Genomic DNA, 13,882 nt, shown 5'->3' with positions numbered 1-13,882 from the left:
TCAGCAAGATTTTCTAATCCCATGATTACCCTACCAATTCCACTCCATTCCTTGCATGCCACTAATGCTATTAATTTACTTTTTATGTCCAAGTGTCCTGATTATAAGCTCTGGGACAAAACAGGATAACCAGTCTCCCGTGTGCTAGCAGACAGTCTCTCTTCATCAGAAACCACCCAGCCCTTACCCCACTCTGGTTTCTCTGATTGGCTGTACAAGATTTTTCTCAGGAAATACACTAATGCCCAGTACACTAATCATTTATCTATTTGGCCCCTTTCCTGAGCACATTATCATCAGAAGCAGTACCTCAGCTTCTTTGAGCCTTCTCCTTTGACCACAAAGAAATGTCCAAGATGCAACAGTAAGTCTCTGATCTTGGCCTTTGAGATCCAACCGTGAATTGTAACTAATGGATTTTTAAAAACTCTTCTAGTAGAAGCTATTCCTCATCACTCTACTTCCAACCTACCATCACTTGTCCTTTTTTTAAATGTCTGTCCTTTTTTTTTTTTTTATGTTTATTTTTGAGAGAGATAGATCATGAGCAGGGGAGGGTCAGAGAGAGAGAAGGAGACACAGAATCTGAAGCTCCAGGCTCCCAGCTGTCAGCATAGAGCCTGAAGCAGGGCTCAAACTTATGAACTGCGAGATCATGACATGAGCTGAAGTCGGATGCTTAACTGACCAACCCACCCAGGCGCCCGTCTGCCCTTTTCAAACAAGTTGCATTTAGGCCTTTTCATCTCTGTCCCTTGGATATCGCCTACCCAGATAAGAGCCCTCTTTTTCTTGTCAGAGAACTATTCAAGGATTCACAAAATACATTTAGATACTCTTTTTTAGGTATTGTTAAATATATATGTATACGTATGTATGAAGACTGACTGCTAATATGAGATTTCCTTTTGGGTAGATGAAAATATTCTGTAATTAGATAATGGTAATGGCTGTACAAGTCTGTGAATATCCTAAAACCACAGATGCATATACTTTAAAAGGATGAATTTTATGTTATGTGAATCATATCTCAATTTTTTCAAAGGTAAGATTTTCCAACCCTAACCCTGTGTTTACATTTGGCACTAGGAAGGAAAACTCACTGTAATTTTTGAGACAAGAGCCTTTTCTCACACACTTCTTGGAGAATATAGTCAATTATCTGTCCTACTGGAACCTGGAGAGGGGAAGACAACCAATTATCTAATTACCACTGTGATAAGAGCTAGGAAGAAAAAGTATAAGATAAGAATGATATAATCAGCATGGTGCATGTAGGGGTGGAAAGGGTCCCAAAAAAGAAAAGAGCACATTGAAGAGGTACACATGCCTCAGCCCACATAACGTAGTTAGTTACTCAACAACTAGCTCAAGGTGACTGGCAGTAAAATGAAACCCCTAGATCACAAGAATTTGTATGGTATGCAATTGATAATTGGCTCCCATCTACCACAGGAGGCTCACATGTCCACTGCATTAGCCTTGAGGTAAAGTGGCCCTGGGTATGTATGTGAATATTGTACCTACTGACAGTGTTATTATGGTAAGGTTTTCATGTACTCACAAATGTTTGTGTTTATTATTCATGCAATCAGGGGCAAATACAAGAAGAAAATTAGGTTATGCTGAAAAACTGTATACATTCAAGCCTCTATTTATTAATGATGATTGCAGAGAAAGCAAAGGGCTTATACAAACTCAAAACTATAGTAAGTTTAGCTTTGGGCTCCAAAGTGTTATAAATAAATACATAAGTAGTTTAAAAACAGTAAGGTCCTATCTTTAACAGTCTGTGAAAACCCTAGATATGAGGTCAGCTAACCAGAGCCTATGGGTTAAATCTAGTTCACCCTCTGTTTTCCTAAGTAAGTTTTACTGGAACACAGCCATGCCCATGTGCTTATATATTACCAACAGCCACTTTCCCAACACAAATGTAGAACTGATTGTGTTAACAGAGACCTTATAACCAGTAAAGTCCAAAATATTTACTACCTTAGCTCTTTACAAAAAAAATTTGCCAACTTGTACTAAACTAACGTAATTCACATTGATTCACAACAAAGAAATCTTCTTATACAACCTTTCACAATGAAGTGTTCCAGTGGATAAGCAACAAACTCAAAATGCAAAGAATTATATTCTAACTCTGTTAGTCAATCTGCTATGAAGTTCTAGATAAATCATAATTACTCTGTGTTTTCTATTAGCAGTAAAAGAGTAGTTAGGTTAGAGTTTTGTGTAAGTGCTCAGGACCACCTGGGAAAGGTGTTTGTATTATCTTTTGCTGTCTAACAAATACCCCCAAAATTTGATAGCTTAAAATAAATGTTTATTATGCTGAGTCTTCTGAGGGTCAAGAATTTGGAGTTGGTCAGGGCTGCCATCTTTTAAAACCTGACTAATGCTGGAGGATCTGCTCCCAAGGCTGCTTACTCACATGCTTGGCAAACTGGTACTAACAATTTCCCCCTAGACTGAATAATCCATGAGGAAGAGCCACACAGGTACTATACTCTCTTTATGACTTAGTTTTGAAAGTAGACAGCATCACTTCTACCATATTCTATTCTTTACAGAGGTGAAAGTATTTAAATCCAACATACATTCAAGAGTATCAAAGTCAGGCTCCACTTACTTAAGGGAGGGCTGTCAAAGAATGTGCAAACATATTAATGCCACTACATGGTTTCAAATGATGAGCAAACAGCTTCAACAACATAACCAACAAGGTTTGGTTGATTAAAAAATCTGCACTTAACCATTGTCATAACATGTACTTTGTTCTATTTATGACAGGAGAGAGGTTTCATACTACTTAAGATTCTTAAAAAAAAAAAAAAAAAGTAAGCCAACAGATAAAAGCAAGGCACTTCAGCTTTTCATAACTGATGCAGTAATGATGATGGGAGACAGTTATATTTTTTAGTTTTAGCTTTTTTTTTTTTTGCAAGGAGAAAAGGCAAGGAGAGAAGGCAAATTATGGTGAATAGATCATGATGATAAATAATTGCAAAGTTGGACTAGAAAAGACAAGTACTTATAATTCAGAACAACATAAAAATTTTTCTCAGGTATAAATAAAAACAAGAAAACAGATATTTAGATATGCATTCAAAACTGTGGGGTATTTGGGGGGCAGGGGGCATGTATTATACCATGATTGCTACAAATTTACATCAGATAAACTTCTGAAACAAGGAACACATATAGAACGAAATTACAAGTTATCTGTAACAATTAAATGTATTTTGAAAATAAGTGTCTTAGTTACTAGACTCAATCAATATTTGGTAAAATTCATCTGATAATATTATTTTGAGGCAAAAAGGACTGAAGAGCAAAACCTTCTCACAGAGGACAATGAAGTAACAGCCATCCTGATTTCCTGAACAAGAAGCTCAAAAATCATCCTGAACTAGACAATTCAACTGCTTTAAAATAAATTCATTCAAAGCCCACTCTAATGGATTGAATAGTGTCCCCCCAAAACTCATGTTCACCCATAACCTATGAATGTGGCCTTATTTGCAAATAGGATATTTGCAGATATAACCAAGTTAAGATGAGGGCAAAACAGATTTAGGGGGGATCCTAATTCAGTGTTTGATACCCTTATAAAGAGGAAAACTTACACCCAGAAACACACAGGGAGAATGTCATGTGACATGGAAGGAAGAGGTTGGAGTGACAAGCCGACAAGCCGACAAGCCAAGGAATGCCAAGCATTGCTGCTTCTCCAAGAAGCTAGGAGAAAACATGCAAAAAAATCTTCCACTGAGCCCCCAAGAAAGATTCACCCCTGCTGATTGATTTCAGCAGGTACCTGGCCTCCAGAACTGTAAACGAGTAAATTTCTGTTGTTCTCAGCCACCAAGTTTATAGTAATTTATGTTATGACAGATGTAGATAACTAATACATCCACCCAGTTAGTAATATGGAATTTAAATAATCTCATCATTGGCAATATTAGAAACATTATCTTCAGCCTGAAAATTAAAAAAACATTTAACATCCAAGGTTTTTAGTTTACAATTTCAGAACAATTGGAGACAGCATCTTCTTTTAATGCACTGCCCTTTTCTGGGTACTGTCACAGGGATGAATGTGTCCACTGTCAGCCACCAGTGAGATCCAGTAAGGTTCTCCCAAAGGCCAGTAAAACAACTGCACAGAGTAGGGTCTCAATTCACCTTAGATGATATATAATTGCTCTACAAAAAACGGTCTTTGTTTAAGTCCTCCTGCTGGACCAGCAGTTTATCACACAACTACAAGGTTCAAGAATTTAAGGCTCCAGATATGAAGTCTTATCATACTTATAGCCATCATAAAGACAAGTTTTTCTAGTAGGCACTACTGGTAAGCTGTGGGTTACAAATTTCACTTTTTATTAATTCTAAGTTTCCCAAAAGAGGATTCCTTTAAGCCAAAATTTGTTTTTTTTCTTTTTTTTTTTTAATTTTTTTTTTCAATGTTTATTTATTTTGGGGACAGAGAGAGACAGAGCATTAACAGGGGAGGGGCAGAGAGAGAGGGAGACACAGAATCGGAAGCAGGCTCCAGGCTCTGAGCCATCAGCCCAGAGCCTGACGCAGGGCTCGAACTCGCCGACCACGAGATCGTGACCTGGCTGAAGTCGGACGCTTAACCGACTGCGCCACCCAGGCGCCCCCCAAGATTTGTTTTTATTTCAAACTCAAACCACTTCCAGTACGCATGGCTAATTTAACACACCAGCCTGACAGAATGAGGCAACTTCTAGGGTATTTTCAGAATGGTTGCACATTTTTCCATTTTATCACCTTTGTGTCTTCAGCATGAACTAAAAACAGGTATTACATAGGAGTAAAGGTAAACTTCTACCCCATTTATTTCCTATTAAACTGTTGTTAGAACATTTCTTAAGACTCAACAATTACTTGGGAAACCCAAAAGAAGTCAATTCAGATACTCCAAATAAACTGTTCCTCTGTTAGCATCTTTCCTGATTAAAAATAAAGGCAGTACAACTTAATACATCTCCAATAATTTAATATTATAAGTTACTGAGCAATTCGCAAGCATAACAATGAGAATACTGACCACAAAAGGTCACTTTCAAGGATTAATTTCCTAAAAAAGTCTGCCTCTCTCTATATTAAAAGCAATATTGACCTACCTTGTTTTCGAACATCTTCTACAGCAGCCACAAGCTCCTCCTTGAGAAATTGACTCTCCTTTGCAATTTTATCCCCCTTCTCCAAAAAATTCTCAGTTGCTTGTTCAACAGATGCAGCCAAAACATGGGCCTTCTTAGAACGGCCTCTCTTCTTATTCGAGGGCCCTTTACTATTGGTGTTTACCAGAGTTGTAACCTAAAAGTTTCATTTTTACAAATTAAACTGCAGTCATTTAAAATGAAAACAATAGAAAGACTACCATCTTTAAAGACAGGGAAAATAAATTATTCATAACAAAATGAAACATCACATTTATGAATTCCACTAAGCATTAACAAATAACACATACTCTCTCCGTATTTAAGAAATACTGCAATGACACTAAATTTAGGTCCTAAAATAATTTAGCTACCTCAATGTGCAAGATAAAAAATATTTTAATTTTTCAAACATGACAACTAGGTTTTTACTTTCATTTTACAAATTAAAAACTGATTAGAAACATGTTAGACATCTCTACATGTCATCAAGAAGCTCCAGGAAGAGGCATGCCTCGGTGGCTCAGTAAGTTGAGGGTCCAACTCTTGATTTTGGCTCAGATCATGATCTCAGTGTTCACGGGAGCAAGCCCCACTATCTGTGCAGAGCCTGCCTGGGATTCTCGCTCTTCTACCTTCCCCCAGGGCATGCACATTCTCTCTCTCAAAAATAAAATAAACATTTAAAAAAGAAGTACTAGTAGTAGTTCCAGAAAGAGATTAACAATGAACTTATTAGCTTTACATGGAAGTCACATTTTCCAGTTTTCAACCTGTGCAAAATGTTTTAAGGTAACTTGCTTCTGAATTGTTTCACATTTTATTCATAAAACTCTCAGCAATTAATTAGTAAAAGCTCTTAAGAAAGAAAGGAAGGACTGTCCAAAGTAGCCTACTGAAATGGTGGTTTAAGTCCCAGAATATTAACTATCATTAATATATATAATACCAGGGGCGCCTGGGTGGCTCAGTTGGTTGAGCGTCCGACTTTGGCTCAGGTCATGATCTCACAGTTTGTGGGTTCGAGCCCCACATTGGGCTCCGTGCTGACAGCTCAGAGCCTGGAGCCTGTTTCGGATTCTGTGTCTTCCTCTCTCTCTGACCCTCCCCTGTTCATGCTCTGTCTCTCTCTGTCTCAAAAACAAATAAGCGTTAATAAAAAATAAAAAAAAAATAAAAATAAATAAATAAATAAATAAATAAATAAATATATATATATATATATATATATATATATATAATACCAGCTGATCTGTAGGTTGAAGATGACTAAACATTTGTTATTAGTGTAGCTTGCCACACAAAAGAACTGCTGAGAGCGACAGTGGATGGGCTCCAATAAAGTACCTATTCCTGAGTCTTACCATACACTTCTCCTACATGTATATTAAAATATATAAATACATATGTATATATATATGTGTGTATATGTATTTTTTATACTAGTTGCTAACAATTAATGAAAGATCATCACACAGTGATATTCGTATTTCTAACAGAACATAACCAAACCTACACCCTCAAATTACCAACTAACTGATTCTAGACAAAGAGAAGTTTGTTATTTATTTATTTGGGGGGCGGGGGGGGGGGACGGAAACAGAAAGAGAGGAAGAGAGTATCCCAAGAAGGCTCTGCACTGTTAGCACAGAGCCCGACTTGAGGCTCAAACTCATGAGCCGTGAGATCATGACCTGAGCCAAAACCAAGAGTCATACACTTAACCAATTGAGCCACCCAGGCACCCTAAGCATGGGGAAGAGACTTCACAGTCAAGGAAGGCCATCTTTCTTGAATATAACCTGTAACTTTACAAGGAAAGAGTGATGCCAAGAAAATGTCTACAAAATACAAACATTTGGTAAGTTACATTACATACCACTAATCCCCGATTAATGCCAATAAGCCTCAATAAAATGGCAGTAACTGTGCTCCTATAGGGTTAAAAGAATCCATGCATCAATATTTAAATAATTAGTGGTGCCAAATCGTCTAAATACTATCAACTTAAACTCAACCACTCAAAATAAGGCTTTGAATTAAGTAACCATGCTCTGTGTTTGTTTCCCAGGACTACTACTATGGAACCATGTTACACCTATGTATTTGTTTGCAGATTTTTACCTGTGTAACAAGAGGCTCCAACAGTCTCTCAACTGCCAGAGTCCTGATCTCTAGACTTTTGGGGTCCCATTTGAAGTTTATGTTGCCTGCATGGACAGCAGTCATTTCTGAAAAGGAAACAAAAGGCCAAAGTGAGGCAAACATCAAACACAAACATGAAATATATAACAAATCTTCTACTTTTATAAAGGAGTTTTATAACAACAAAGCTACATTCACCACAAGAGGGGGAAAAATTCTTACTAGCCTGTACAAGAGGGCCCAGTAACTCTTAACCTCTTACACTTTCAGATGCCAAGTTTATAAACAGTAGAGGTACCACAAGAAGCACTTCCAAACACATAGAGCTTTTTCTTTTGGGCTTCTCTGGCACCAAACCAGGTCTATTTCTAGTTTTTCCATAACAACTTAGAAGCAGGATGAAAAGCTAAAGTGAATGAAGGCCTGATTCTGATTTTTCATACTCCATAACATTTCTAATGCAGTATTACCTAAAAGGTATAACTCCTTCATTTTTTGATGGATTCTTAGAGAACATCTTGTCTTACTCTATTAAAACATAATGCTTAAGTCTGCTGCCCTCTGCACCTACAGCTATTATCACTCATAGCCAGAAGAAATTTCGAGTCGCACTTAGTCAAATATCAATGTATCAGTGTCAAGGTAAACTTCCATTAGAGGCTTTAAGTCTAGGGGAAGACTTCAATGAAAACACCCAACAGTTAGTGACTGCTTGTATAAGTAGTGACTTAAAGGACGCCTGGGTGGCTCAGTCAGTTGAGCGTCCGACTTCAGCTCATGTCATGATCTTGTGGTCTGTGGGTTTGAGCCTCATGTCAGGCTCTGTGATGTCAGTTCAGAGCCTGGAGCTTGCTTTGGATTCTGTGACTTCCTCTCTCTGCCCCTCCCCTCACGTTCTGTCTCTCAAAAAATGAATAAATGTTAAAAAAAATTTTTTTTAAGTAGTGCCTTAAAGACAAAAGGAAAAAAGGTGAGGTACATAACTGAGGTAAACACAAACACAAACTTTCAGACAACCAACTTGACAGATATTTAAAACCCTAGAAGAGGGTGTTTTATGATCCAGAAATTCCATTTCCCGAATTTTATTCTAAAGAAAAAGTTAAGGTGCATGGAAAAAGCTGGATACAATGATGTTCACAACTGCACTGCATACAATCATAATAAAGCACAAGTTTCAAAGAGATCCCTGAATAAAGCACACAACCAATCACACAATACTGTACCACTCTTAAAAACAATGTTTACAAAATTTAGAGGGAAAAAAACAAAAACACTGTTCTCGCTGCTCAGGTCTTTATTTCTATTAAATGCCACTTTCCATTAAAGGGAACCAAGACTCCTCCAAAAAAAGCAGGGAGGGAAGTTACTCCAGCTCTGAGTTATCCCTATTCTGCAGAAAGCAAAGAAGGGTACAAAGACTCACCTATCAAAACACAGAGGAAACAAAGGTTCCACTGGCAAAGTTCTGACAAGTTGAGTATCAAAAAATATAATGACTACAACTGCCTGACTGATAGGCAGAAAGGAAGGTACATAAAAAGATATCCTATGACCATAAAGATCCTCTTAAGAAAAAGACAGTGGCGAGGGAATTTCTTTACCATGAAGGTAGAATAGAATTAGAAAATGACCATTTTGCAAACCCCAATGTAGTAACTGATTCAGGCAAAGATTATCAATGGATATTAACACCATTAAGTGAAAGGCTACTGGGGGAACAGGATACTTGTAAGGTGCCAAAGTATAACTTAACAGGTTACCAATTACAAGGGGCCAAGACATACCTTTACAAATTTGAGATCTAATGGGCACCCTCTTAAACAAATAACTAAACTTAGCATCGTTGATAATGAAACACTTAATATTATATGCTTCCCAATATGAAGATGTTTAAAGTATTCTGTATTACCTATTAAGTACTCTTGATGAAAAAAAAAAAAAAAAAGCTTTAAATGTTTCTCAAGAGCCTCAGTGTGACTGAGCTGCAGTGTGACTGCAAAAATGTTTAACCAGAGTCTAATGAAGCCTCTGTGTAAGAACTCAAAACCTTTTTCAATGCCATCAAACCTTCTAGCAGTCTAGTAAAACCTAAAGACCAACGTTATCCAATAGAAAAACAATGTAAGCCACCAGGTAATATTCAATTTTTTAGTAACAATATTAAAAGACTAAAAAGAGGGGTGCCTGGATGGCTCAGTCAGTTGAGCAGCCGAGTCTTGATTTCAGCTCAGGTCATGATTCCAGGGTTGTGGGATGGAGCCCCGCATCAGGTTCCGTGCTGAATGTGAAGCCTGCTTGGGATTTTCTCTCTCTCTTCTCCTCCCTCTCTCCCTCTGCCCCTCTCCCCCACTCTCGCTCTCTAAAATAAAAAAAAAAGGGGGGGCCTAAAAAGAAATGACTATACACAATATATCCCAAAAAATATTTCAGCATATATTCAGTATTTTTTAAGTTATATTTTACATAAGTACTAAGTGGCCAAATATGGGATGTGTTTTACAATCAGGGCACACTTAAAGTCAAACAAGACACACTTCACCTGTTCAAGAGCCACCTGTAGCTAGTATTGGATTCTGTATTAGATAGTTCAACTAAAAGGCCCTTTCTTAGAATGTTTTTTCAAATGCCTAAAACACAATTCAAAGGATTACAAAGGAAACATATGTACTGAAATTTGGTTATCAAGATACTTTACAAACAAATGAATGAAACAGTAATATATGTGCTTCTTTATTAACATTAAATAAAACCTGGCAAGAAGTCTGATGACTACTTCAAAGTAATAATGAACATGCACTTGTTTTCATGGTATCATGTTATAATTACTACAGATATGAAAAGCACTGAGATTCCTACTGGTGATAAAGTTACAGGTTCAAATGAAAAGTAGTTTGTTATCTACATTAATAACAGAAGGAAATGTTAAATTCCTGTTAATAGTGAAAACAAAGACAAAATTTTTCCAATCCAAATGCACTGCAGGTTAAAAAACCCTAATCTATCCTATTTCAAGTTCACAAGAAACAAGTTTCTAGGGGATACAGAAGCATATTAAGCAACACCATAAGAAAACAAATGAATTCAGAATGTAGCGTATTTTATAAGATAAAAGGCCCTTAATTCTTCAGAAAGTCAGTACTTGGAGGGAGAAGGTGAGAAGACTATTCTAGACAAATAGATTCAAGAGACATAAGAATCTCATGCAATACATGTACCCTGTCTGGACAACAGTTTGAAACAAGCAGCTATTAAGACATTTGTAAGGAAAGTGGTAAATGTTTAACACTTATTAAATATTAGATGTTATTACAGAATTACTCCTCAATTTCACAGGTATGATAATGAAACTGTAGCTCTGTAGAAAACTGACTTTCTAGGAGATGCATGCTACAATATTTAGGGGGTGAAATATAAAGATGTCTGCAACTTTCAAATAGTTCAGCAAAAGTTAAAATATATACATAGAGAGATCAAGGAATTATGAAAAGACACTCATAACTATTAAACCTAGGTAGAGGATAGGTGTTTTCAGATTTATTAGTTTAGCATCTTTGTACACCTGAAATTTCTCATCTAAAAAAAATGGGGGAAATGTTACAGAAGTTTATGAGAAAATGTTCAAAATATATATGATTGAAGATGATAAAGAGATTTCAAAACTATGTAATGTATAACTGCAGAAAGGAATAAAAATATCTAGATATATAAACCAAAATATTAACAATGGTGTTATCTCTAAGAGTTGGGGATAATGGGTAGTTTTAACACACTCTGTGCTTAACTGTATTTTCTGATACTAAAATTATACAGGCATTTTAAAAAGCTACTTTTATAATAAAAAAAAAAGCAGAATCTTTATTTTGTAATCTTTACATCTTTATGCAAGGACAATACCATCAAGAGGTATATTTGATTATCACTTAACCACTTTGAACTTCCTTCCTCATTTGTAAAATAAGACAATCATTACCTTCAGAGAATTTTTTGTGAAGATTAAACAGATTATGATCCACTCAATAAAATTAGAATCTGAGAGACCAGGTTAATATGAATAAAGGAGAAGGAAAAGTTCTTCCATACAATAAGAAACTAATAAATGTAGAAGAAATAATTTATTCAGAAAAAAATCACCATTTACAAACCATCATCATAATAATTGATTCAGGGAAGAATCATCAGAGAATGCTAAACCAAGTGGCTGAAAGTTTTCTAAGAAATTGAATATTTACATAGTCTCACGCTAATTCCCAACAGATTATTTACTGATCACAAAGGGAGAGAGGGATAGAGTAACTATAAAATGGAAAAACCTGGCAGATACCACCTAACCAAGTGATCAAAATCAACATCTCCAATAGGACAAATTGACAACATATACCTCCTGACAGAATGCACTAAAGAAGGACACATTACTTTGCTATTTCCTTCCTAGCAAAACTAGCCCCAATCTTGTCATGAGGAAACATCAAACTCAAAGTGAGGGATACTCTACAAATTAATTGGCTACAGTCTTCAAAAATGTCATGGTCAGAAAAAACAAAGATAGACTGAGAAATTCTTCCAGGTTAAAGGCGGCTAAAGAGACATGACAACTAAATGTAGTAACTCTGGAATGAAAATGTACTTGAAGGAAAAAAAAATTGAGACAAATGATAAAATCTGAGTAAGTTCTAAATTAGGTAATAGTGTATCAGTGTCAAATTTTCATATTTTCATCAATTATACTGTAGTTATGTCCTTGTTACATATAATGGGCATGATGTCTACAACTTACTCTCATCTCACTTGGTTCAGAAAAATATAACACACTAAATATAAGTTACATACATAGAGAGGAATGGAAAGTGGGAGAATGGGAAGAAGGAAGAAAGAAGAAAGAGGAGACACAAGGAAGAGAGAAATGAAGGAAGAGATGGAAACAGAGGGAGGGGTAGGAGTAGAGGGGAGAAGGGAGGAGTAGAGAGGAAGGGAAGGGGAAGAAGGTGAGGTGAGAGGAGAGGAGAGAAGTAGGAAAGGATAAGAGAGGAAGACAGAGAGAAGAGGGAGAAGGATCTCTTGAAATGTGGCTACTGTGGCTGAGGAATTGATTTAATTTCATTTCATTTTAATTAATTCAAACAACCACTAGTGACTACCTCATCAGACAGCGCAGTTCTAGACTCTACGGAAAGCAACATCAACACCGAAATTCTATACATTAAAATGATGACCAGGACAAGACAGAACTGCACCTGTCTGTGACAAGCCCACTCTTGACAACTTTAATATAAAAATGTTTGTGTCCTCTCCCATAAATGCATGCTTGAGGCACAACCGGTAGACATTTTAGAAATTTTTGAAAACATTAATGCAAGCATCATCTAACATTTCACAGATTTATATAAGCATCAAAACATCTTAGAATCACTGGAGATTGGATGCCAGAAGGAATCTGGATTTGCTTAATCTGGTAACACAGAACGCCAGTTTCCAGGAAATTTGTTTCAATGCAAGTGGGCAAATTTGCTCTACACACTTATATTATGTCAGGCCTACACTTTGGTTTTTAAAGGTTATCTGCCCACAAAACTGATCAGCCCAAGTCAGTAAACCTTAGGAGATGGAGTGCTTTAGATTGCTAAAGGGCTGACAACAGCTAAAGCAAATGTCATCAAATGTCACAGATAAGACATTTCAGAAAGAATGATTTGCCCCGTAGACTCTGCATTCCTGTATCCTAGCATTCCACAGACACTGCAACAACACCAATGAAACAGAAAACCTTTCAAGGGTAAGGGTAATACAGGGAAGGTGCCAAGAGGTAAGTTAAGTGAAGCTAGTTTTCAAGTAGACAGGTGGTCACATTTGTGTTTTAATTATTAAACAAGTACAACAATATAACAATTCACTTTCCCAAAGAAATAAACGGCCCCATTTTTTTGTTTTTAACGTTATATATATATTTTAATTGTTTAATGTTTATTTATTTTTGAGAGAGAGCAGGGGAGAAGGAGAGAGAAAGGGAGAAACAGAATTCAAAGTAGACTCCAGGCTCTGAGCTGTCAGCAGAGAGTGCAGCGCGGGGCTTGAACTGGTGAACCTCGAGATCATGACCTGAGCCAAAGCTGGACACTTAACTGACTGAGTCACCCAGGCACCCCCTCCATTTTTTCTTGAAATAAAAAGTCTTGAAAAGAAGGCACCCAGGGAAGGGCAATTAGTCAAACCCCTACTGGGGAAAGCCACTAGGCCTGAGGACTTGGTAACTTTTGAAAACCAGCAAATCAAGGTCCAAACAGCACCAATGCACTCCTAAAGCTTTAGAATCCACAACTCGGGCCTTCATGAGCAAAAGAGGGGACCAAGATGAGAGCCCTCAGCTGAGAAAGAGGGTCTCAGGCCACCAGGAAGTTGCCAAAGAGAAGGAAGGCTGTTCCAGAGAAACCACAAAGAGGAAGCTGCCCAAGGTAAGCCTGTGAAGTTCAGACCGACCAAGTCAGGACAAACACACACACACACACACACACACACACACACACACACACACACACAAA

At 37.0% G+C, this 13,882-nt stretch overlaps 2 protein-coding genes across 2 annotated transcripts in view; one reads left to right on the top strand and one right to left on the bottom strand.

The window, feature by feature from the left end:
- The window catches only part of CTNNA1 (catenin alpha 1), a 176,890-nt gene that overhangs the window by 139,395 nt on the left and 23,613 nt on the right, over positions 1-13,882 (bottom strand). Inside the window, exons 2-3 of the mRNA XM_011282359.4 lie at positions 7,326-7,432; positions 5,163-5,358 (exon numbers count right to left, since the gene is read on the bottom strand). Of these exons, the coding sequence (XP_011280661.1) occupies positions 5,163-5,358; positions 7,326-7,430 (301 nt within the window). The 5' untranslated portion in view covers positions 7,431-7,432. The remainder of the gene's footprint in view (positions 1-5,162; positions 5,359-7,325; positions 7,433-13,882) is intronic.
- Positions 7,373-13,882, top strand: part of LOC123386014 (serine/arginine repetitive matrix protein 1-like) — a 45,309-nt gene continuing 38,799 nt past the window's right edge. The window contains exon 1 of the mRNA XM_045059673.1: positions 7,373-7,432. Coding sequence (XP_044915608.1) covers positions 7,405-7,432 — 28 coding nt within the window. The 5' untranslated portion in view covers positions 7,373-7,404. The remainder of the gene's footprint in view (positions 7,433-13,882) is intronic.

The sequence above is a fragment of the Felis catus genome, chromosome A1 (assembly GCF_018350175.1).
Source record: "Felis catus isolate Fca126 chromosome A1, F.catus_Fca126_mat1.0, whole genome shotgun sequence".
In the NCBI taxonomy this organism is placed as follows: Eukaryota; Metazoa; Chordata; class Mammalia; order Carnivora; family Felidae; genus Felis; species Felis catus.
The sequence above is the reverse complement of the archived record's forward strand: the minus strand, read 5'-3'. Positions and strand labels throughout refer to the sequence as shown.